The sequence below is a fragment of the Pelobates fuscus genome, chromosome 1 (assembly GCF_036172605.1).
Source record: "Pelobates fuscus isolate aPelFus1 chromosome 1, aPelFus1.pri, whole genome shotgun sequence".
NCBI lineage: Eukaryota > Metazoa > Chordata > Amphibia > Anura > Pelobatidae > Pelobates > Pelobates fuscus.
This window is the reverse complement of record NC_086317.1, coordinates 232,863,593-232,890,423: the sequence shown is the minus strand read 5'-3', so window position 1 is coordinate 232,890,423 and position 26,831 is coordinate 232,863,593. Positions and strand designations below refer to the sequence as shown.

Here is a 26,831-nt window from a genome sequence, read left to right as displayed (position 1 = left end):
TGAAGCCCAGTTATTCAAATGGTTTCTTAAAATGGCAGACACAGGGCCTACACAAGAAATACAGGACACAACACTAAAGGATGGAAGTTAAGTTTGAGTAGTTTGAGTCAATTTCTAAGACTGTGAAAGAGTATACCGTATATACTCAAGTATAAGCCGAGTTTTTCAGCACATTTTTTGTGCTGAAAAACCCCAACTCGGCTTATACTCGAGTTAATGTCTGTATTATGGCAACTTACATTGCCATAATACAGACTGGGGGCTGTGGGGGCTGCAGAGAGTTTACTTACCTCTCCTGCAGCTCCTGTCAGCTCCCTTCTCCTCCGCGCTGGTCCATTCAGCACCTCTGTCAGCTCCCAGTGTAAGTCTTGCAAGAGCCGCGGGGTCATAGTGCGGCTCTCGCAAGACTTACACTGTGACTTGCAGAGGGAGCTGACCGGACCGGCACGGAGGAGAAGGGAGCTGACAGGAGCTGCAGGAGAGGTAAGTGCTTTCTGACAGCGCCCTCCACTGAACTGCCAATGCCACTGGACCACCAGGGAGTGAGAGCCGACCTCCCTGCCATGTATCAAGCAGGGAGGCGGGACGAATTTGTTTTAAATAATAATAAAATAAAATAATAATAAAAAAATTATAATTAAATAAAATAAAAATAATAAAAAAAACATTAAAATAATTTAAAAAAATAAAAATAAAATTGCCCACCCCCCACCAAGGCTCTGCAACACACACACGCTGCACTCATACACACACTGCATTCATACACACACACGCTGTAAATAAATATTCAATTAATATAAATTTTTTAGGATCTAATTTTATTTAGAAATTTACCAGTAGCTGCTGCATTTCCCACCCTAGTCTTATACTCAAGTCAGTGCGTTTTCCCTGTTTTTTGGGGTAAAATTAGGGGCCTCAGCTTATATTCGGGCCGGCTTATACTCGAGTATATACGGCACTTATGACTTCCATTCTCTATATTTTTGAGGCTTTTATTATATGTTATAAAGAGACCTTTTCAACATTGTCTTTTAAATATTTGTAGCATTTGGTACATAGAAATTTTTGTTTCACCCCAGCCTTATTTTTGGAGCATTGAGTACACAGAAACCTTTTAAACCCTGACTTTTAAATATTCGTAGCATTGGGTACATTACTGCACAGCCTCAGCTGAGCAATTTCTACTACAGTGTCACTCAGTGTAACACATGCGGAGCTTCAATACAAGACTTCAAACCTTGTAATATTTTACTTGCTACTTTATCCATGCAGACAAATCCCCAGGTAAAACAATTAGCCTTATTTAGAATGACTTTACACTGGTTTAACACTAATTGAGTATACACAACTCTCTCTATAGACATATTTAAACCAGTTGGGTTGAAATGTTACATGGGTTTATGTAATGGGGTTTTAAGCTTGATCTTTCAACACTTAATCTGTCTGTTAGATGTCCTCAGTACCATCAAATTAGCTTTTCCTGGAGTCATGCGTATGCTTTCCCCTTGCAGCAGCTGAGGGTTGGTGAGAGTGGCTGTCGGAAATTCCACATGGACAGAATTTACGCAGATGTTCTTTCCTTTTTGGTTTTCCTTTAATTTGCAAATCTTGTAATCTAAGCCTGAAGTTGACTGAACCAATATTTAAACTAGCACCAGAGAGTGCCAGCCAAAAAACGCAATGTGTTTCGAATTTGTGTGTCAGCCCTGCATCCTTTTTGGTGGTTGATAGAAAACTGTTATTTTGAAATGATTATACAGTAAAATCTGTGCAAGGTTTTCAGTTTATGAACCTCCTCTTAGATGGAAAGACTTATCTTATAGTGTAACAAAAAGTAGGTTCACACAATTTTGCTTAAAAAATAGTTTTGTAAGTAGAACTGGCAATGTATTAGTCTTTGTCCGATATCTAAAATTACAATTTACAAGTGAGACTGAAAATCTCAAAAAAAAAAAAAAAATCAAATAAATGTTTAACAGACCCCCTACACTCTGGCTGAGAATGTCTGTTATGAAGCTCCCAAGTCCCAAGTGCAGTAATGATTATAGCCCAAGTTACCCAAACATCAACCTAGACTTGATAAAGGGTAACATGAATCTGTCTAATCCAGACTCACTTATATACAATACAGAAACACAGTAAACACGCCCATGATACTCCCATAAACACATATCTATAGAATATAGAATGCACACTATTTCAATCTCAAAAAACTTAACTTTATTATGTACAAAAAGTACCAAAGTAAAATAAATAAACTTGATAAAGGCAGCCAGTTGGTGCCAAAACATTGGGGGGTTTGGTGACTTGTGTTTCTGTCTTGTGGCTTGTAAGACATTTTTGCTGGTAATATACCATTGCTTTATTGTATTTGCCCTTGCTTCTGTCATTGTGTTTATTTTTCTTGTATGTTTTTACTTTGGTATTTTTTGTACATAATAAAGTTAAGTTTTTTGAGATTGAAATAGTGTGCATTCTATATTCTTTTTTGTGTTTGTATGGTTTGCACCTGGCTATTGTTATATTATTTTGTCTCTCCATGTGCTGTTGTTTTGAGACTCCCATAAACACACCCACAAAATGTCCCCAAAATGCAATGTCACCATGACTCAGCAATAAATGACAAAATATGAAAAACCTACCAAATCACATATTTCCCACCTAGGAACCCCCATAGTTTATACATCCAGATAGCTTGGATCTGAGCGCCCAACATCTTCGAAAGCGCTCAGATCCCACGTACACAGGCGAAACGCCACTGGGGTGAAGTTCTGACTGGCTGTACACATGGTCCTATGCCCAAAACAGTTCCAGGGTGAAATAAATACCTAACGCACACTCTGGCAATTTAGTAGCATTTGTTCGTATGATTCATACAAACAAACCTACCGAACGGCGCTCTCCTGACAGGTGTGAGAAGGAAGCAGTCGTTCGTCAAAGTTCAGCGGTATTCGGAAGTTTCTGTGTCTGATTTTAGTTCCATGTGATCGATGCCCAAACACCGCTGCCTGCATTCCCACGAACAAGCCGCACAATTAGAACACACAATGATTGAAGTGTCAGGAGAGGTTACCATGGGTTAACAAGCCCAGAGGTGTTCCGCAGTTCATGAGTTGGTTTGGTTCCCACGAACTAAGTCGGTTTGTAAGCCTTTTCGATTGCCCATAGTCAGTGGGCAGGAGGCTAGCTTCCACACTCCTCCAAGAGCCCGTGGTGAACATCCAGGCCAAGGGGCGTTTGTCACAAAAGGCATCTATTACATGTAGAGTAAATCATATTCATGGTCATCTAGAATATAAATGATGAATAAATGAAATCTAAGGATTTAAATGAATTGTGTGGTTTTAAAATGTCCAAATATATTATCTAACAACCAGAGGAAAACATTGATTAAAGAGAGTAAAGCTTAATAAGTCCCTTCTATTTTATGAAATATAAATGTTGTCAAATCTAGGAATAATTTGGCAAATTGAGTTTTCAATTATAATTTTTCACTGTTAACATTTCCTCATTTATTTTTTATAATTCTTTATTTTTGTTGTGCAATGAGTTAAACAGTGATAATCGTTGGCATGTTCTCATAATATCAAGTAAAATCAGTAACAGAAATAATATTAACATACATGTCTAAGTAACTGCACAAGTTTTTAAGGTAAACCATGCTCATTTGTAAATGATAGGCTGCACGCTTTAGATTAGTAAAGGACATCAAGAACACAGTTATATCTGATTATAACAGTAGGAGAGAAAGGATAAATTAGAACTCTTGCGACCAGGGCCGGCCTTAGGCATTTTGACGCCCTGTGCGAAAAATCTTCACAGCGCCCCCCCCTCCCCCCCCGTCATCCATGTATGCTGTAATGTTTGTGTTGTCTGTGTATGTGATAGTAGGTGTGATGACTGTGTGTGATATGTATGCTATGTGTGATATTTGTAATGGGTGTATTAACAGTGTGTGATATGCGTGTATTGGTTGTATGTGACACACACACACACACACACACACACAAACACAGAGTCAGACGGCCATACACACACACAGGAAGACATCCACACACACACACAAAGGCAGTCAGTCATACACACAGACACAGACAGTAATACACACAGACACACACAGACAGTCATACACGCAGACAGCCATACACACAGACACACAGAGGCAGACAGCCATACACACAGAGGCAGTCATACACACAATCACACACACAGAGGCAGACAGTCATACACACAGACACACACACAGAGGCAGACAGTAATACACACAGACACACAGTGGCAGACAGTCATATACACACACAGACACACAGGCAGACAGTCACACACACACACACAGGCAGACAGTCACACACACACACACACACAGGCAGACAGTCACACACACACAGGCAGACAGTCACACACACACAGGCAGACAGTCACACACACACGCACAGGCAGACAGTCACACACACACGCACAGGCAGACAGTCACACACACACGCACAGGCAGACAGTCACACACACATGCACAGGCAGACAGTCACACACACACGCACAGGCAGACAGTCACACACACACGCACAGGCAGACAGTCTCACACACACAGACACACACAGGCAGACAGTCTCACACACACAGACACACACAGGCAGACAGTCAGTCATACACACAGACAGACAGTAATACACACAGACACACACAGAGGCAGACAGTAATACAGACAGACACACACAGAGGCAGACAGTCATACACACAGACACACACAGAGGCAGACAGTCATACACACACACACAGACACACACAGGCAGACAGTCATACACACACAGACAGTAATAAACACAGGCAGAGAGTCACACTCACCTGACAATCCCACAGTTACCTGTGGAGTTCATTGTGGAGGCAGTGCAGCTCCTGGTGACTGTTTGGTGGGGAAGCAGGGACTCCTTCCTGCTTCCCCTGCAGCAGTTTTCCGGCGCTTTTAGCTCCGCCCCCGCCGCACGGTAAGCTCCGCCCCGCTGCAAATTTAAAAAAAAAAAGGGGGAGGGGGGAGGGGGAAGGGGGGAGGGGGAGGGGGGAGGGGGGAGGGGTTCAGATGCAAGCTGTCTCCAGACCATGGCAGAGGGTTGGCCGCCTCCCCCGCCACGAGTATGGCTGCAGGGTGCTGATATGCTTTTCATGAGCTATGCCCACCGGTGTCAAGCAGAAGCAGGTCAAACACCCAACAAAGTGTCCCTCAGGTAAGTAAACGGTTTCTAGTGTAAATGGGTTAATACTGTCCAGTATTAGGCTTATACAGAAGTTTTCCCTGAGGAACTCATGCCGCATGCAACTTTCCCAGTCAGCAATCAGGCCACGCCGAGCCAGGCCACCTCTGCCCCTCTTCCCCCCCATTTAGTTTTTGCAGTGTGATACGTATGTTTTTTCTAGTCAATCCAACTAAAGCAAAAGAAGAAGAAGAAGAAGCAAAAAAAGAAAGATAATGTAGAAGTGGATGAACATCCATTAAGTAAAAAAATTGTAGACAAAACTAAAAAGTCCCAAATGAAATAAATGACAGGTATACATGATTTTAAGCTGACATTAAAGCAAATAATAGCAAGAGAAACATTAAGTATAACGAAAAAGTGAAACCCTCAAACTGACAAATGTCTATTTCAACAATATCCACAAAAATGTAGAACCAGCAATGAGTAATATATCAAATTAATAAAAGCAGAATCCAAGGTACGAAATCAATGTGTCAAATTGACAAAGTCATGAAGCAAATTTCAATGAAAGATGAGTGGAACGAATGTATTATCCAACACACAGAATTAAGTAATTCAAGGAGCAAATGCTAAAACTAAAATGTATTACTGGGCCTTAGAATGGGCACTGAAGAATAGGTGAGTAAAGTTTAAATAGCCCTAAGCTTACTGTGATTGAGAAAGGGAACGCAGGGAAGCAGCGCCTTCACAAGTGTCCTCAATTTACATAAAGATGGTACGATATGTAAAACAAGAGGACAAATAAAACTGAATATGGTGTTTATGGTATTTTTGATGCTGGTGATTATAAATAAAAGAAAGGAAATGAACTTACAATCTTCTGAAATCAGCTCCAGATATATATGCGCTTGGACAGTAAAATCCCCATCTGTAGATATGCTGATCTTGGCCTCTGTCTTTATCTTATTTGGAAAGGTATCCTTAGGCCGATCAGCAGTGTGTGGTGGTCTCTTTGTGATTGGCTATTGAAGGTCATGTGACATTGGAACTTGCATGCGCGATGTAAACGAGATGGCGCATGCAAGTCCGCGTCAATTACTTGGCTTGCAACAGTGGAGCATTTATAAACCTCCGGCATGCAGAGGCCAGTGTCACACATCATGCCAGCTGCGAGAGCACCCGGAGCTGCTCGAGGATCTGACTCCCTGACTGCCATGTGGGTATGTGCCAGACGTATGCTGGGAAGGAAAGTATAGGTGATTTTGTCCTTAAAGAAGTGGAAAAAATAGGTGGGTGTTCATAAAGGGAACTACATGCCTCCCATAATGTTTAACATACAGATCTAAATGAAATGTATTAATAAGAGAAAGTATAGTGCCTTGATTTCCTTATTGATGACAATAAAGAAACTAACTCCACCAAAACATGACAACCCCGATACATAGAAGATTTGCCAGTGGCCTTATGGAGAATATTTTAATGTTCTTCAGTAGATCTATTTCACGGCAAACCAGGGAATGTAGGTCGAGTTTGATTACCATGTTGATGTGGATCATCCTTAATCAGACAAATATCAGCTGTTCAAGAAGCTTTGGAAGTTAATAAATCCATTATTATTAATTGTTGGAGCCGTCACGGTACTGGTGAAGATGATTTTGTTCTGATGCATTTATAACATAACTTTAATTTTTTTTTGGCAAACATTAAACTGTGCCTTTCCAGATATTCTCTGTACACTTTCATGGTCAAGTGCACGATGAGCAATTATAGGGAAGGACCCGAAACAGACCTAATCAGTACTAGAAGACTAATAGAGAAAGATCAGAAGTAGAAAGATTTAGAGTAGGGTCAAAAACCCAATGAGAAATCAGCATATCCTGCTATGTTACCTGGCCCACCAACAATTCCTGCAAATTTTTAATATCCTATAAATTAGCATTTCTCTGTACAAATATGTATATGTGACAATGTTTTTTAAAATGTATATGTACGAATTCTCAGCACTCCAGTGAAACATTAAAGACCTTTATTCTCTCTCTCAGGCTTGAGGTGTTGAATAACGACATTCAGTCATAGTTGAATTGTATTGAGGTTGGTGCAGTCCTAGTCTTGTGGCACCCTTTGGAATTTTTCGGACGTGCAGCTGATCATAAATATATTCAAAAATGCTTTTTCCTCTTATACAATATAAACTTTAAATTTGTTTTGATATTGATCAGTCTTTTTAGGTTTTTAACTGTTAATATATAGTACATTTTGAAATTCTATTTCTTCTCTAGTGTGCTTGATCATCCAATTATATGGTGTGCCTAAATAAACAATGGTTGACTGAATACAAAAATGCATCTGACGGTAAAAAACCATGAGCCTGGAAAACAAAAAAAAAACAAAAACCATAGTATATTTAAAGGAATACTCCACACCCACAAGCACCAACCCTACCTAAGACTCTCGGCACCTTAGAGGGTGCTGGACAAGACGACACCCCCCTGAAACCTACCTGCGGACATTCTCACTAGATTGATACCAAAATGTCTAGATATTATCACCTGATGTTACAGCATATACATAATGTTTAGTTTTGGTGACTCCGAGCATTTAAAGGGTGTTTAGCATACTACAATTTAAGCGGGCTGAATGTCAGGAATACGGGGATCTGCTTTTAAAAATGGCTTATCTCCGCCTTGAGCAGCACAGTACCTAGCTAACCTGTATAAGCCGGGGCAACACATTTAACTAAATGTTTACCTACTGACCTAATCCATTATATCTGTCTCCCTAAACTGCCATACACGGGCCACAGGGCTCATATTACTCAACATGCTGGCTCAGCGTGTTTTAATGGCACTGGAAGGCACTCACAATAGGCACAACTCGTTTGCAAACGCAATAATTTATTGCTTGATATTGCATACTATATTGTACCTTCTCTACTCACTGCCATTGACAAGTTACGCCTCCAATGTGACCTAACGTAATTGCAGTTGTCTTAAAAGTACCTGAATAGCAAGTTTTACTTAACTAAAACAAAAATGTGTGCATGTTATATTAACGCCATACCACTGTTATCAACTGTTTGAAAATGCATGGTTTGCTTTGCTATTGTGGCGATGCAAGCTTATTGTATGTAATCTCTGGCACCAAAAATAAAGAATTTCAAAAATAAAAAATAAAAAAGGAATACTCCACTGTCTAAATTGACACAAAAAAGAAAATCACTGTTTAATAGTTATACCTACAAAGAACACATGCATGAATTTTTCATGCATGTATTCATTGGGTGTAGATCTTAAGAGAGCTTGCAAAGGCTGCAGCTCTTATGAACTGCAATCTTAGCAAGCCCTCCCCATTTTTCCTGGAATAATCTTTCAGTTTCTTCACAGGGAAATAAATTATTTTTTTTATTGAAAAGTCTCTGAATTGGCGCTCACATTAATGCAGGGCTTCACAAATTTGCTTTCAATCTAATAGCCAGCTAAAAAAGTGAAGAGACTGTTTTTTCAATGAAAAAAAATATAATTCTTAAAGGGACACTTTAAGAGCTTAATGTAGTGTCTCTGGTTTCTATAAATTGTCCCTGCAGGCATAAGAGAAAAGGCAGTGTTTATATTGCTGCCTAGTAACACCTCTAGTGGCAATCAGATAAACGGCCACTAAATGTTCTCCTATCTCAGTGCTGCACAATTTGCAGCTCTGACATTTATTGCCTCCACGCTCTGCATGGAGGCTCTGAATGTTCCCCATAGAGATGCGTTGATTTATTGCATCTCTATAAGGAGATGCAAATTGGTAATTGATCATCTCAGCTATGGAGGCAGGCGAGTTGCGGCAAGACCAGCACGGCGTTGAAAAAAAGAGGAGTAAGAACACCATTACCATGCGATCAGAGGTGGCTGGTGACTTAAACAAACACATTCACTGACAGACACACATACAGACACATACTCATAGACAGACAGACACACTCTGACAAACGGACACACACACACAGACACTGACAGGCACTCTGACAGACAGACACATATACAGTGACACACACTGACAAACACATTCTCTCAGATAGTTACAAAGTATTTATTATTATTATTATTTGACATACTCAAATAGGTGTACACAAACACACACACACAAACAAAGATTCATAGATATACACTGACAAATAAAAATACACACATAACAGATACACACAGAATTTTTTTTTTCAAAATATATATTTTTAGCCATCCTCCTATTTCCTACCTTTTGGGCAAAGAATGGTGGCTTCCCTGGGATCCAGGGGGACTGAGCAGCATCAAGTGACATTAGGTTTGTGGGGCTGGCTGCAGCTGATGGGAATAGCCTGCCGCCGTTCCAGATTCCCCCACCTTCTGTCTCTCCAGCCCTATGCATATCTCTGTGCGCTGGGAGGAAGTGAAGGGAACTGTAATTGCTTCCTCCCGGCTCTGCACAGGGGAATGTGCGGGCAGCCGGCTCTGCAGAATGGGAAGGACTGGAGGCAGCTCAGTGGAATAGGACAGGCTGGAGATCGGCTCTGAATAATGGGGGCGGGCAGGCTCTGAGGAATGCAAACAAGCTGGTTCTGAGGGTAGTGGGGAAGTGGGCAGCAAGCAGGCAGTCTTTATCTGCTGCTCTGCAAGCGTGCAATTCCCCTGCAGGTTGTGACAGGAGGAAGAAGGAATGGGCCAGGCCAGCCAATCCCAGGCCTGGCACCTGGGATTTGTCGTGCTGTGCATTAACATGCGTGCTGGTTTGTGCACATGCATGTACTGTTGCGTGTGTGTGCACTGGCTTGTGCACATATCTGGTCTGAGGTCTGGATGGGAGGAGGAAGGCACACTTTAGTAGAGCGCTCAGGGGAGCTTATGAAGGGGGGGAGGAGGTCTACAGTTTATTAATAAAAGTGACGATTTCTCATTAAAATCAACAATTTTAAGGGACACTATAGTCACCTGAACAACTTCAGCTTAATGAGGTTGTTCTGGTGAGAACTATAGCTCCCTGCAGCCTCTCTCATGTAAACACTGTATTTTCTGAGAAAATAGTGTTTACATTGAAAGCTAGGAACACCTCTAGTTGCAGTCACTCAGAGTGAACCAGAGGGACTTTGGAGTTGATGGAGGCATAATATGCCTCCATCCACTCAGATCTGCTGTCAGCAGAGCACAGGGCAGCACTGTGTACAGCATCCTGTGATTCAGTATCTCCTCCCTCTGCATGCAGACAGTGAACTTTCCTCATAGAGATTCATTGATTCAATTCATCTCTATGAGGAGATGCTGATTGGCCAGGGCTGTGTTTGAATCATGCTGGCTCTGCCCCTGATCTGCCTCTTTGTCAGTCTCAGCCAATCCTATGGGGAAGCACTGTGATTGGATCAGGCTACCACATGTCAGCAGACTGTTTGTTTTTCTGAGTCTAACAGCATGCAGAGTTACAGCTTCAGGCTTGAATACAGTAAGATTTTTACTATATTTAGGGAGGCATGAGGGGCCCAGAGGGGGCTATATGGTGGTGTTAACACTATAGGGTCAGGTATACATGTTTGTGTTCCTGGCCCTATAGTGATCCTTTAACCTTGGATACTCCTCACCCATAAAACACTTCAGCAAGCTTTTGGAGTGTGGAATGGTCCTTTAAAATTTCACAAACCCCATGCCAGAACGGTTCTTCAAAATATTATAGAAAATGGATGAATAATTTTCTCTCTGTGTCACTTTGTTTTTCAGTTTATAGTTTTTTCCTCTGTCCAAAACATAAAGATAAATAAAATAGCAACCAAGCAAAAGGTTAAGAATTTAGAAAGCCAATAGAGAAACACATTTATCTAAATATTCGGGATAAAGACTTGGCCCTATATACACAAATACATCAGGGAAGCATTTGGACTTGGGAAGTAGAAACTCAGTAAAAATCCTACAACCCGAATGGAAAATTCACTGGTAATGTAGAAATAAACTGTTCTTCTAATCTAATCAGATTTGCTGCTGGGATTATATACATTCTGACAAGCATTCACTGAGCAAAATGTAAAGTTTACCTCTTTTCAAACAGATCTGCAACACATTAATGCACACTCATGACACTAAAGGCTGCTTTTGAACGTGTGCACTTAAAAGTCAGTTTGTAAAGGTTTCATTTATGCCTCTCTTTAATGAGGATATGGTCACCTTTATGGAGAGAATGCACATATATACACACATACAAAGCAAACAACAAAAAGGTTATGTTGGGGGAAAATTGTGATTGAAAACCCCTTCCACCTGAAGTCTGTGGATAGTTAATACAATGTTAAACAAAAATCTGCTCACCAGTCAAGCCATAAGACTTGCTTAAGACTTACAGCAAGAACAGACTCAACGGAATCCATGTTTAAAATGGAATAAGGCAAAAATATGATTCTTTGTTCTACTAATTTGCATATGCCCACCCAGAATCCTTTGTGGTAGTAGCATCACTGCAAATTTGTGATTCCTGTGTGAAAAGCAAGTCTTATGGCTTGACTGGTGTGCAGATTTTTGTTTAACATTGTATTAAATATATATATATATATATATATATATTTAATACAATGTTAAACAAAAATCTGCACACCAGTCAAGCCATAAGACAAGCCATAAGTGTATGTGTGTGTGTGTATATATATATACATATATATATATACACACACACACACACACACACACACACACACACACATATAAATACACCGATCGATAGAAGTTTGTGTTCTCATATATATCTTGCATGGAAAGCAATTACTAGTCTTCACTTTTATTTGACAAGCTTTAATGATGTATTGTTTAAATGTAATAAAAAAAATACTATTCTGCAAAAGAAGTGCTTGTATCATTGTTTAAAAAGTTTGTAAAGTGTATTCTTCACAAACCACAGAGAATTAAAGAGACCGTCGCAAATAAACTACAATATTGATGCAAATGCCAACTTTGTGAGAGCTTTTATTTTATTTTCCAAATAATGTTTTATGGAGATCTTAACAGAAAAATCATATAAAAGCAGGAAAATACCATAAAAGTATAGAGAAGAAAAATAAAAAAGAGAAACAGAATATATTCTGTCTACACACCAGGTATCTATATATTTCAAACACATGACATTTAAAAGAACACTATAGTGTCAGAAATGCAAACATGTATTTCTAACACTATATTGTTACCCAACTGTTGAGCACTCAGGTCCACTCAGATCACTATGAAAAGGTATTAAACTTACCATTTCTCCCACGCCAAGGCAGTATCGCAGCAGCTGGTCCCACCTCCATGGCTGAGATCATCACCAATGCATCTCTATACAAAACATTCAGCATCTCCATGCAGAATGTGGAGATGCTGAAAAACAGTGCTGCACACTGTGCACCTCAAAAGTTACATCTAGTGGCTGTCTGAGTGACTGCCAGTACAGGTGTAACTAGCCAGCTATTTAAATACTGCTTTTCTGAACGAGAATAGTGCTCCTTTAAGTGTTTTGCATGTATTTAACCCATGTACAACCAATTTAATGTATTAAATATATGAGCACTTTTCTTTTTTTGAATTTTATAAAGTAATTGCAACTTGCACTAGTGAAATCTATCATTACTAATTTTTTAACAAATGCTTCATGAGAAAAATCCCTGATTAAAACATTTTAAATACTCTTACGGCTGTTTCAGTTCCCATCTCCATATATAATCTGCCAATTCAGTGAAAATCATCATTAAGAAGTAACAAATATCCACACACATTACATATACATTTACAAAACCAAAATGTAAGAAGATATGTAAAATAAAACATAAGATACATGTAATGAGCAATAAGCCCATAAAAACCGTTTCAGTGGCCCAGGATGTCACAGATACTTCTTGTTCCTATAATGAAATCTTGTTCACTGCTAACGTGATTTAAAAGAGAAGATGGTCAACTTCCGTGAGCATCATCAGGGAAATTGCAGCAATTATATAGTCATGATACTGAATGTTTATGGCCATTGCAGTGATGCAGACCTCCAGTTCAAAGTTTGTTAAAGAGAATAAGTCATCTAAATGTTATAATTACATTTTGGTTAAAAACCAGCCTTATTTAACACAACGTAATATTAGGTTTCATGCAAAGGTTAACTTCTACAAAATGTACATTTTTGACTGTTTTCTTGAGATAGTTACACACGACTTAATTTAAAATTGTTATCTTCCCAGACTCACTGAAGAACTCTTTTTACAATCAACAAACTATATGATTTGATATGCATTCAGTCCCTCAGATTGTTACAGTCCTCAGAAACCCCTTCTATGATCAATTGTAAAACAACCACACCATCAGCGCCAGACTGGCCCGCCCGGATACTCTTGCGGCACATCGGGCCGGGCAGACACCCATGATCATTAATGCCTGTAAATGATTTTTCCCCTCAGATTGTGACAGCCTGTGTCAGTTCAAGGGGATTAAGGAGCAAGTTGCTGGGGGCTGGTACAGCCGTATTTAGGCTGCTCGCGTGGCCAGAGTAAGCACCGTGACGCTCCCTTCACAATGCTCGGCATTTCTGTGCCCATGCTCCACCCCGAATCCAAGCCCCGCCTCCCGCACACAAGCCTTGCCTCTGCACCCAAGCAGGCAGATGCCTAAAAATGTCTCCCACCGTCTTCAGTTCCAGGTAATCTTCAGTTAATGTCAGTGATTTTGTGTGTATGTGCCTGCTAGTGAGTTTGTATGTTTGCGTGTCAGTGAGCTTGCACAACTGTAGTGAGAATGTGTGTGTGACAGTGAGCTTGTCTGTAATAAGCAGGTGTGTGTCATTGAGCTTCTCTGTAGTGAGCTTGTGTGTGATCAGTGAGTTTGTCTGTAGTGAGCTTGGGTCAGTGAGCTTGTCTGTACTGCGCAGGTGTGTGTGACAGTGAGCTTGTCTGCAGTAAGCATGTGTGTGTGACAGTGAGCTTGTCTATAGTGAGCATGTGTGTGTGTTAGTAAAATTGTCTGTAGTGAGCTTGTGTGTGTCATTAAGCTTGTCTATAGTGAGCATGTGTGGGACAGTGAACTTGTCTGCAGTTAGTGTTTGTGTGTGTGTGACAGTGAGCTTGTCTGTAATGAGCATGTGTGTGTCATTGAGCTTCTCTGTAGTGAGCTTGTGTGTGATCAGTGAGTTTGTCTGTAGTGAGCTTGTGTGTCAGTGAGCTTGTCTGTATTGAGCATGTGTGTTTCAGTGAGCTTGTCTGTATTGAGCATGTGTGTTTCAGTGAGCTGTCTGTATTGAGCATGTGTGTTTCAGTGAGCTGTCTGTAGTGAGCATTTGTGTGTGTTGGTGAGCTTGTCTGTAGTGAGCATTTGTGTGTGTCAATGAGCTTGTATGTAGTGAACATAAGTGTGGCAGTGAGCTTGTGTATGTGTGTGTGTGTATGTGTATATATATATATAAAAATCATTGTGCATGTGGTGTGTGAAATACATATAGATATATATACATATACACACTACATGGCACAATGGCCTATTGGGCTGGCCTACATAATTTTTCCATGACTGCTTTGTATTCCCAGTCGAGCCCTGCACACCATGTGATACTGCTAGTATCTCAACTGATGTTAAAGGGACACTTTGGTCACTATAACAACTTAATCTAAATTACATTTTTATGGTGCCAGGAAGTCCCTAGAGGCACTCTTACTTTAAGGTGTAACCGCTCTCTAATGCTGGTCTACAGGTATCCCAGGCAAGGGCGCTGCTGATGCAATAAGCCAATCAGTAACTCCCCAATGTTTATTATTCTTATTATTGGCATTTATATTGCGCCAATATAATCCGTAGCACTTTACAATATTATGAGAGGGGGGATTTAACTATAAATAGGACAATTAAAAAAAAAAAAAAGCAGGAAAAAAAAAAAAAACAGGAACGATAGGTTGAAGAGGACCCTGCTTAAATGAGCTTACAGACGAATTATATAAATAACTTTTTTTATTTTTTTTTATTTTTTTAAATCAAGGGGGAGCTAATGATTAGCTTTGAGCCCCAGCTGACCCCTCTTTTCATATAGTTTATATCAGGAAAACAGGAAGAACAGAAAAGCCATGTAAAATATTTGAAATTATGCCACAGAATCATGAACCCTCCCTATGCAAAGTGATATGTCCTTTACAAAGTATAGAAAAAAGGGAAACGATTCTTACCCACAAGAGCCTGTGCTTTTACACATTCCAAGGAGAGGCCTCTTTTCTGAAAAACTATCACACACTTGAGCACCTAAAAGAAACAAAATACATATTATATAAAAAGACGTTTCCTGGTGTCAATTTTTCATGCATATAACAGATACGGTGTAATGATATATTGTGTTATCATATTACCAATATATATGTCCATACCAAAAATATATCAATTCTCAAAGGAACATCATAAGCACCATAGTCACTACAGCCTACTGAAGACATTATGGTGCCAAGAATTCCCTGGTACCAGTGTAAATAGTTAAACCATTTAAGAACAGTTTGACATATTATTGGTGGTCTGCATGGTACCTCTGCCACCCATTTTCAGACTATCTCCTGCAATGAGCTATAACCCACCGGCAGGAACATGATCAATGAGACAGTTATGCCTTGCAAGGCTTAGCTTAGGAGAGCTAACAAAAATCTCCTTGCAGGTTACCGCACTCGACAGACCCCTGGTTAGCGAGTGTACCAAGACAAGATTACAGTGATCTGTAGTCATTATGGTGCTTGAAGTGTTCCCTTTAAGGAATACAGTTATCAGCTGTACACTAGTAATAAAATAATTAACACAATGTGTGTGTGCTGAATAGTTAAATGTCAACTCTTATCTGAGAAAAAAAAAAGTTTTGTTTCTATAATTCTTAGGGTGAAATGAAGTTAGATGGACTATATATATATATATATATATATATATATATATATATATATATATATATATATATTTTATGATGCTAGTATTTTAGAGTTGCATACTGAACTTCTCTTGGGGCTGTTCCTCAAGCATAATCATATATCTGGTTGTAACATGGTCAAGATAGTCCAGCTAATTGTGATTGTCCCTGTATGTTTTATTTTTATTCATAGACTGGTATATTTTGCTTTATCAAGAATGATCCTTTATTCTCAAATGTCTCTGACCACATCAATTTGTTAGAACTTTCTCATCTTCAATAGATTACAAAATAAAGATGGTTGAAAAATAAAAAAAAATAAAAAAAACTCCAACCATGTTAATTTTCCAGATTGGCTATTTTCCCCTAAAAAGAAGAAAAAAAAAAAAAAAAAGCTGATTTCTCTACTATTTCCAGTTTGGTGACTAAAGTGATATGCGGATATAAGAACTAGATATTTATTCCTCAAAATTATCAGTATGTTGTATTTAAATGTGTGACTTATACATATGAATTAAATGATGCTAGAAAGCTAGCATAGTAACTTTTATCATGATCAACTATAAAAAATTGTTAAAGAAATATACGGTAGCAATGTTAATTATTCACTAATAAACTGAATAAAACACTTTTTCCGTATTTATGACATTGCCCAACTCCACAGTATAATGCCAAAATAAAATGAAAATAATTCATTCTGAATGACATGATTGACCAAAGATGTAGCAGGGATCGGGATATCCAGTCAAAGCATTTGGGTTGGAGACCAGTGCTGAATCACAATGCTTACAGCATCTGCTACGTGAGACATCAAAGAGCATGGAGAGGCCACTGGAAAAAAACAGGACAGGGGGCAAGTATAGCTTTCTGATTGAAAAGTCCAAAAGGTCAAACACAGATAACAATTCTGCAGATAATTGTATAGACAAAATTCATCACTGGGGCTGAAGATGCTGGCCAGTACGAAAATGTTGCAGTCAGTCTGTATGTTAGCTAAAAGCACACTCTATATTAAACAGGTTAATAAAGTAAACTAAAGCCTGGGGGACAAATCAACTTACATTGTTTTTTTTCCTGTGGCAAACTATAAAGGGTTATGTTTAACCCTGAATTAATTATTTTGAAGACTGCTAGAATGAGCAAATACAGGCATTTCTTAAATAGTGTGTGGATCATATGTAACCCAGTAGGTACTCTGTTTCTCTTCGTGACAAAAAAAAAGGTATATTTTGCACTGCCACTATCACAGGGTTCCATTTTTATATCTTGGACCACATTGCACTGCGGTTCTGTTGTTTACTCAGCTAAAGCCTTGCTTTACAGAACATTCAAGATAAATAAAAACACGTGTATTGTATAATATTGTTAACGCTTTTCTTTTTGTTAGGAGGTGTTAGCCACAATTTTACATACATGCCAAGGCCTCCTTATTGAGAGTGATATCTATCCGTGTGGAATACATTATAATAATCCCCAAAACTTGGCATTACTACCCTATCACTTCTAGGTACAGCGAGCAGGTAGACACACTGCCTGCTCCCACATGCTGCAGAGAGATTGTGTCTAGCATTTGGTCCTCGTTCAGCCTGACAGGCTAAGCAAAGGCAGGGGGTAAAAATTGGCAGCTATAAGTATGGTTTTATAATAAAAACATGAACACAAAAATAAGATCTAAACATGCCTTCTATAAGGAGTAAATAATTGATTAATTTTATACTCTGGAATGTGATTACAGAAAGCACACTTTTTCTGCACATATAGCATGTACAGCACAGCTAGTGAAACAATAAGATATTAAAACCACATGTTTTCAATTACGGAAGAATAACTATAACACAAAGCCAGCCTTAAAAGGCTGTGTGATCCAGTGTGCATGGGAGCATGATGAGTTTAGTGAAATCAATTAGAGTGAGAGGCTAATAAATAGTCAACATACTCAGCGGTGCTCTACAATAGCTTAACGACACATAATTACAACAGGGTAAATACCCACGAACCCAGGAAGAGGCGGAGAGAACCCCATTAAAACAGACTAACTTTACTGGCGGGTTACAATAATGCCTCTTAGGGCTATGTTACACCGTAATAATATGGACTTCCAAAAAGACAAATGGCAATATCTGAACAATATTTATAGTGCAAATTATTATGCACAGGAAAATATACAGCAGCCTTGTGATTGAGATATGCCTTTTAGACATTAGGAAAACCAATAATTTAATTTATGGTCATGGAACTAGCACTTTAAAAAAAACACAGCATTCCATTTTTAAGAAATTACTGGAAACTCATATAAAAAATTATTTTAGCAGTCAAATTAGATTTTACAATTTATTTTATTTACAAAACCAAATGATGAAAACATTGCCAGTACAATACAAAAGTAAAGAAAAATACTCGGTAGCTAGTTAAATCAACACTATATAAAAATTTTAAAAAATGCTCTTACATCTATGCATCTTATATAATGGCTGATAACACAGACCAGAGGTGTGCCAAAACAAGATTTTTAAGTCCTTTTGCATGCTTGTCCTACTTTTGTAAATTGATGTTGCTTGTGTCACTTATGGGTGCTGCAGTTACTTTGTAGGGTTGTATTTGTGTGTATGTGGGCTGTTATATTGTATATGTGCATGAGCAGTTTGTTGTACTTTGCATGATACCAGTGTTCCGCATGTCATGAGAGGCCGAGAGCTGGTCGACTAGCCACCTTAGGTCCAATTTGAGGCGGCGGCTGTGTGCAATGGAATTGGGCAGCGAGGGACTCCTGATCTCTGTGCTTTCCTTGGTCTGCTCCTTTGAGCACCATGCGGTGATGATGAGATATAATGTAATTCCAGCCCTGGCATCACTAAACAACACACTAGGGGGCAGACCAAGAAGACAGAATCGAAGCAGCCACACTCTACTGCAGGGACAGGATGCACCTCAGCTCTCCAAAATGTAGAGATGCTGGGAGGACTTAAATAAAAAAAAAATGTTTATAATTTGTGAGTGTGTGTGTGAGAATGTGTATGCAGTATCAGTGAGAGTGTGTATCTGTCAGTGAATGTGTGTCCGAGTGTGTGTGTCCGAGTGTGAGTGTCTGTCAGTGTGTATCAAACTGTCAGGGTGGGTCTGTCAGTGAGTGTGTCAGTAAAGGTGTGGGTGTCAGAGTCGGTCAAATTAGTGAGGGTGTGTGTCTGTCAAAAAGTGTGTGTCTGTCAAAAAGTGTGTATCTGAGAGTGTGCCTGTTATTGAGTGAGTGTGTCATTGTGTATTATGTGTCTGTCAGTGAAAGTGTGTGCTGGTTACACAGTGTGTGTGCAAATGAGTGCGTGTATGAGTCAGTGAGTGTGTGCTTAAAAGAATGAAAATGTTTAATAAAAAAAAGAAATCAATCTAGACTAGATAGTTTAAAAAGACTTAATTAATGGGAATAAGAAATTATAGTGGAAAATATTTTCTCTTAGTATTAGGAAATCCTATTTTAATTTAAAATGAAAATGAAATATCTGAGGATAAACTTAAGACAAATTTGTAACATACATTATAGAACTTGAAATATTCTAAGTTTTAGACAGACTAGAAGATATGTTTCCGGCCTAAGTTATCTCTTTAGTCCTATGTATATTTATCAAAATTGAAGATTTACGGTTTAGACAAAGAAGGGAATCAAATTCTTCTCCTGCTATTCTTTAGCTCCAGCTCGAGCTAGCAACTGAACGCTAGCTTTGGAATTTAGAATTGTCTTTATTGTTCGGGATTAGCCTAGTTTAGTCTAGGTATGGATTTAAATGGTATGAAAGGTTGTAGGTTGAATGTTGGGAATGAATGTTGGACACTGTCATGAGGGGAAAAGAGGGGCATAACCCAGTCATCGCTGATATTAAAGATTATAATATAGTACCAATCGCCTTTTATGACGATTAAGGTGCTTTCAGTAAAAAGGGGATTTCTATAGAGTCTCCTATAAGGGATAACGTAGATGTATGCTTTACTCAAGAGACCCATTGGAAAGAAGGTGATATCCAAAGGATGCGATTCACAAAATACCCATTGATATTTACCTCTAGTTTCGAAAATAAGAAGAAGAGAGGGGTAGCGATTTGATTTGATATTGGATCAAAAAGCCTCTGAAGGTAGATACCTTATAATAGTTTGTAAAATTAATAATACATTATATACATTAGTAAATATCTATGCACCAAAAGCATATTTCCAATGATTTTTTAGGAAGATTTTTACAAAGATTACTAAAATTCAGAAAGGAAAATTATTAATAGCAGGTGAAATGAATGTGGTGCCAGGTGAAAAAATTTATAAAACAAGTAAAAATGTTACAGATAGGTAGTCACGAGATGAAAGTGGGAAATGTAGAGCCTTCCGGGATCCTATGTATGAATATGACCTATTTGACATCTGGAGGTTTCACCACCCTAAAGATAGAGATTTCTCATTTTTCTCCAAGGTTCATAAAGTCTATTCAAGAATAGATCTTATTTTTACAGATTCTTCTAATATACGACAGTTTAAAAAAATCTAACACAGACGTTATTTCTTGGTCAGATCACGGTCCAATAACCTTGTAGATTAGAGAGGACTATAAGGTGGGGAATAGATCGCTGTGGAGATTAAATGAAAATATCCTGAAATCAGAAGAAAACTGTAGATTTTTACAGGGGCCAGAATTTGGGAATTTATTAAATTGAATCATATTGATGAAGTCAAGATAGGTATCCTATGGTGCGCATTTAAATGTTATATAAAAGGAGTTTTATTTAAAATGGGGATTTGAAATAAGAGAAATATGGGCAAACCTCATTGAAATTTGTATATCTCGCTGGCACAGCTTGAAAATGAAAACAAACAGAATACAACAATATATAGAACAACGCAAATAATAAATCTTCAAAAGGAGATAAAAAATAGACTAGAACTTAAAACGTCAAATGCAATCCTGAAACGTAACCAGTATTGGTACCACTGAGACAACAGGGTGGGTAAACCCTTTTTAAAATACGTTAAAATGTAAGAAAACATTAACATCAATTAGGAAAACAATAGAGGGTAATAAGGTACATTTATCCACAGAATCAATAAGTAAAGCTTTTCGAGATGTACAATTTACCTGCCCTACTTCACCACCAACAGCAGCGACCCCATTTAAAAAAAAACAAAAACAAAACTATAAAAATAGCAAAAACAGTTTCTGAAAGAAAAAATCCCAGGTGAAAAAAAACACCTGAGGTATTGACTATCAAACAACAGGGAAATTAAACACATGAAGCGTTAAACAGCTCAGTCTTATTGGTAAAGTCACAAATACTTAATCTTTATTATACAAATAGCATTAGGCAAAAATCGACACATACACAGTGAAACAAATAAAATAATAGTGAAAAACAAAGTGTGGGTGGAAAATTAAAAAAGGAGAAGTCTACATAGCCTGCTTAGTCTGTCCTATATGAGAAGAAAGCAGACACTCTAATGCCTTATGGAAGTAACAATGTAAATTGAATAAATGTATAAATAAAGATGTTGCAACAATCCATGGGGGTCCAGTAAGAACAGTTAGGTAGGATACAGATTTAAAAAACCTTAAATGTATTCAAAGGATAATAAAATATCTAGTATAGGTGTAGGGGAAAAGGTAGGTATGGGAAAGGGAGGTGGGTATTAGTGTTGAGACAAAAAGCAGCTGCTTGATAGTTGAAGTTTCCAGCCAGTAATGGTAAATTTAATAATCTGAAGGGAAGGGAACACAAGGAGGGTAGAAAGCAGTAGTAATTTACACACTTCCATGTTATTAATCAAATAACTAACAGTTTAGACCAGGCTTCCCCAAACTCCGGCCCTCCAGATGTTGCTGAACTACAACTCCCATGATTCTATGAATGAAATAGATAGGCTGAGAATCATGGGAGTTGTAGTTCAGCAACATCTGGAGGGTCGGAGTTTGAGGAAGCCTGGTTTAGACACTAAGAGGTGAGGGTAAAAATTGATGTAGATAAAGTATCTGGGATTAGTGCAGGCAGGCAGCACAAAGCCTAAATTAGTGCTATATCTAGGCAGCACCCTAATCAGGATGAAAGCATGCCCCAGCCACTTCCCTATTAAAATACCGGCTGATAAGACTACACATGAAGCTATCTGTCCATAACTGAGAGAGTATACAAATGTCCCAGTCAGTCCCAAATCTGCTAAGTCAGTGCTTCTTTCCGGGTACAATGTGAATTACTCACTTATTGCTTTTAAATCACAAGTTAATTATGTTCTAACATGCATGCTTGAACAGTGCTTGCTGCTCCAACCCCCCTGTGTGTGGGCTATCTCCGCCCCCTCTGATGTTGTGGCATCGGCTTGGCCGTATGATGTCATCTGAGGGACCGGCCGTTACCATTTAAATACCCGGCGTGATCTTCTCAGTACAACGCTCTTGACAAAGGCGCACCATAGCGCCAAAACTTGCGTCGAGCTAAGACTTAAAGGGACACTATAGTCACCAGAACAACTACAGCGTATTGAATTTGTTCTGGTGAATACATTACAGCCTAGTGATAACTTCACTGACCACTTCCAAGATGTCTGCTCGAGATCCTTCCTGTGTCATGGCTGCCTAAAATGCATCCAAACATTCAGTGTCTCCTCCATCTGCATGCAGACACTGAACTGTCCTCATAGAGATTCATTGATTCAATTCATCTCAATGAAGAGATGATGATTGGCCACGGCTGTGTTTGAATCATGCTGGCTCTGCCCCTGATCTGCCTCTTTGTCAGTCTCAGCCAATCCTATGGGGAAGCATTGTGATTGGATCAGGCTACCACTTCTGCTGATGTCAGCAGGCAGTGGGCAGGTCTAAAGGAAACATTGACAATGCAAGCAGCTCCAGACTTGAAAACAAGTAAGATTTCTATATTTAGGGAGGCATGAGGGGACCAGGGTGGCCAGATGGTGGTTTTAACCCTATAGGGTCAGGAATACATGTTTGTGTTCCTGACCCTATAGTGCTCCTTTAAGACTTGAAAATGAAGGGCTCTCTCTGTGTGGTCATCATTCGTACAACCGAACGGCACGTGGTGGAGAAAACGGCGGCCATCTTGTCGCAAGAAAGCAGGCAGAAAGACACCTGTGACACAAACGCCTGCTTCATTTCACGGCAAGCGAGGAGAGAGCTCTTCGGTACGTTTGTTCGTATGGACCTCATGAACAAAGGCTACCAATGAGCCAGGGGAACAGTTCCCCTTTTCGTGCATTTTGGAACTCCCGAACATGACCGACCACTACCTCTGAAACCTATGGAACTATTTTGGGCAGGCGCATCGTGAGCGGTTGGCCAAAACTTCATCCCGGTGGCAATTTGGCTGTATTCGTGGGATCGCTAGTTGGAAACCTTGGGCGCTCAGGTCCAGGCTATCTGGAGATGGATAAACTATGGGGATTCCTTCATACGAATTATATATTTTTGTGTGTTTTCTGTAAACCATCATTTTTGCTTAGTCACGGTGACATGGTATTTGGGGACATTTTGTGGGTGTGTTTGTGGGAGTGTCATGGGCATGTTTTCTGTGTCCTTGTACTGTATAAAAGCAGGCCATTGAGCCTGGATTAAACAGATAATTTTTACCCCTTCATGAAGTCTAGGCTCATGTTTCGGGGATTGGGAGCTATATTCACACTTATAATCACTACTGCGCTTGGGACTTGGGATATTCTTCACGGATGTACTCAGCTGGAGTACTGGGATCCATTACAGGACGAGACAAGACTATCCACTAGCCCCCATGCTCTACATCCTTGATTAGGCAATCAAAAGAGATAATGGGAATAAAAAAAAAATCAATACAAAAATTCACTTTATGCAGATGACGTAATTCTCACTCTTGCCAGCCCAGTGGTATCAATCCCAGCCAAACTTAAAGGAACACTAAAGGGTCAGGAACACAAACATGTATTCCTGACCCTATAGTGTTAACACCACCATCTAGCCCCGATTTTAGAATTATATAAAACTATAAAATTAACATGATTATTGGGCAGACTAGATAGGCCAAATGGTTCTTACCTGCAGACACATTCTATGTTTCTATGTTTGACTAAATCTCATGCCGTATATTACAATGTAACAAGTTCGGAGTTAAATATTCTAAAAGAGAAATATAAATACAACTGGACTGCCGAGTCTTTGAATTACCTGGGAATCAGACTGGGATTTATTTGGAATAACATTTGAAATAACTACCCCTCTCTCCTTCAAGAATTAAAAAAACATATTATCCAAATGGAAACCAATATACACAATTCCATGGTTGGATCGAATTAGTGTAATAAAAGATTATATTATACCTAAACTCGAATGTGTAATGTGCTCTATTCCATTGAGGATACCCAAAAAGATCCTGAGCGAGTTTCATGAAATTTTCCTGAAATTCGTATGGGGTAAAAACAACCAAGAAAAAAAACCAAGAACTTCGAATAAAATTCTTTGTCGTAATCAAAATAAAGGTGGAGTTTCATATCCAGATGTATTCATGAAACGTGATGCAATTATGATCATGCATCTTCTAGCTTCAAATTTTTTAAATCCAGATCAAATAGGATGGATAGAAATTGAAAATCAGGCTCTGGAACATTTAATTAAAGCCTTCCTGGATAATCTGGCTAGATGCACCAGCCCTTAAAAAGTTGAATGTCCAAAATGAAATTCTCATAGACCTATTTAGGTCTATGAACCATCTAAAAACACAATATAAAATTGAAAATAATATTTCAGTCTTGGCACCTATAGATGTACTGAAGGGGTATCCTTTAGATATAAACCTACGCAAATGGAAAGTGGCAGGATTTAAACTTTTGGTAGATCGGAACAATTTGCATATATATGTAAATGTATATACATATACATGGCATATAAACACGCGCAATTATTATTAATAAATGTGTATTTTATGAACGCGTATATAAAATGTGTGTATTAAAGAGCAATAAATACCATTTGTACATTGTGCTAGCAGAAATGCTAGCAAATGTATATATTTTAATTTTAAAGCGCTTTAAAATATGGTCCCTCCCCTACCTGTTGATGAAATCCTCAACATTAGAACTGTATAGTCTAATGCCATAGATTGAGTGACAGGCGGTCCTCTTGCTCTCGGTCATTGTGTTACTCCCCAAGCAGGGGCTTGCTTGGGGAGTATGGGATGCACCGACGCCAGTGTGATGACAGTGAAGCCAGCATGTCAGCATCAGTCCAAACAGGGCCAATGACTCCACACTCGCATACAGCCAAACCAAACATTAAAGCCACGCAAACACACACAATCACACTCAGTTAAACGGCCCCTGTGAACCTGCCTCCAATGATTTTACCTTCAATCCTAAAGAGAGAAAAGTAAAGAAATCAGATGCTTCCGGTAAATATAGCTTCCTAGCAGATAACAAAAGTGCATTTTTTTTATTTTTTATTATATGACACTGCTTCATTTAATTTACGTTAATCAATATAATAGTTTTGCATGCTCTTTTGTAATTCTGGGCACTGTAGCAATGGCTGTGAAATGTCCTCTGTTACGGTTACCCTTAGGCTAGCTGAGAGCTGGACCGTTTAGTTGTCTGGATTCCTAGTTGCTGAAGAGGGGAGAGCCGAGTTCCATAGTATTCCATGCGAGTCCTGTAAGTGTGGAAACATCCCACTAGCTATAGCATAGCTAGGATACCTTTTCTACCCACAAAACGAGTCAAAGCAGCGATTTGAGGGTCAAGTAAGAACTGAGGACTGGGCTGACCAGCCTGCTTTTTATTGTGGTTACATGTAAACAGGATACTCCCAGGGGGAGGCATAAAATCACCAATCACATATTGGGTACCTCCCACACATCTCCTCCCCTCAGATAAACAGTTAACCCAATTATACAGTACATATTTTCAACCAAGTTCTGGATGTACCCCGAAACCAGGGGGTACCCCTTTAAATCCTACACCGCTGTACAGGTCTTGTTCAGGGGAGCAACATATCCGAAAACCAACCTGTTCGGATGAACGGTTCAGGAGTTAGGGGTTTTCAAAGTTTTGACCGACCGCACAGACTTTCTGGCCGAAAATAGTTCCACACGTTTAGGCCTTGCGGTCGGTCTCCGTTCGTACGGGAAAACTCCACGAACCCATGGTCATCCATAGTTATCCTGGAGGTCGCTGTACTCCCCTTGCGGAAAGTAATCGTCCTACCGAACGGTGGGCTATTCGGTAGGTCCAGCACGAAGTTATGCTATCCTGGAGGTCTCAGCGGTGTTCGCCTGGGTGCGTCTCCGTTTTTAGTTCCAGACGATTGCTGGCAAACACCGCTGTTCGCACGTAAGATGGCCGCGAACACGTGCAAAGTCCCGAAATGGCGGCCACCTATACGCTTACACAAAGGATTCGTGCTGAACCATACCAACGACTGCACATAAGACAGAAAGGCGAAAATAGCATTGAAAAGTACACAGTGCAATAAGGTTTTTGTAACAGTTTTGTAACAGTGCTCCCTTTTTGTGGAACACTCTGGCAGACACCGTCTGACCCCTTTTCGGGGCAGACTAAGGCTGTCCAGACCGCTGGTTATGCTGGGCTGAGGTCCGTTTGTCTGGACAACCCGTCCGCATTGCCATTCTGTTTCCCAGGTCGGTAGGAAATGGTGAAATTGAAGGGTTGTAATGATAAGCTCCAACGTAATAACCTGCCGTTATCTCCAGAGACCCGGTTTAGCCACACCAACGGGTTATGGTCGGTGACCAGAGTGAACTCTTGTCC

The 26,831-nt window shown here is 39.4% G+C and overlaps 1 protein-coding gene across 4 annotated transcripts in view; it reads right to left on the bottom strand.

Annotated features, from left to right (window-relative positions):
- Window positions 1–26,831, bottom strand: part of BCAS3 (BCAS3 microtubule associated cell migration factor) — a 1,245,307-nt gene that overhangs the window by 1,087,416 nt on the left and 131,060 nt on the right. For all 4 annotated transcript variants that reach the window (XM_063455132.1, XM_063455142.1, XM_063455152.1 and 1 more), the window contains exon 7: window positions 15,349–15,421. In XM_063455132.1, the coding sequence (XP_063311202.1) occupies window positions 15,349–15,421 (73 nt within the window). The remainder of the gene's footprint in view (window positions 1–15,348; window positions 15,422–26,831) is intronic.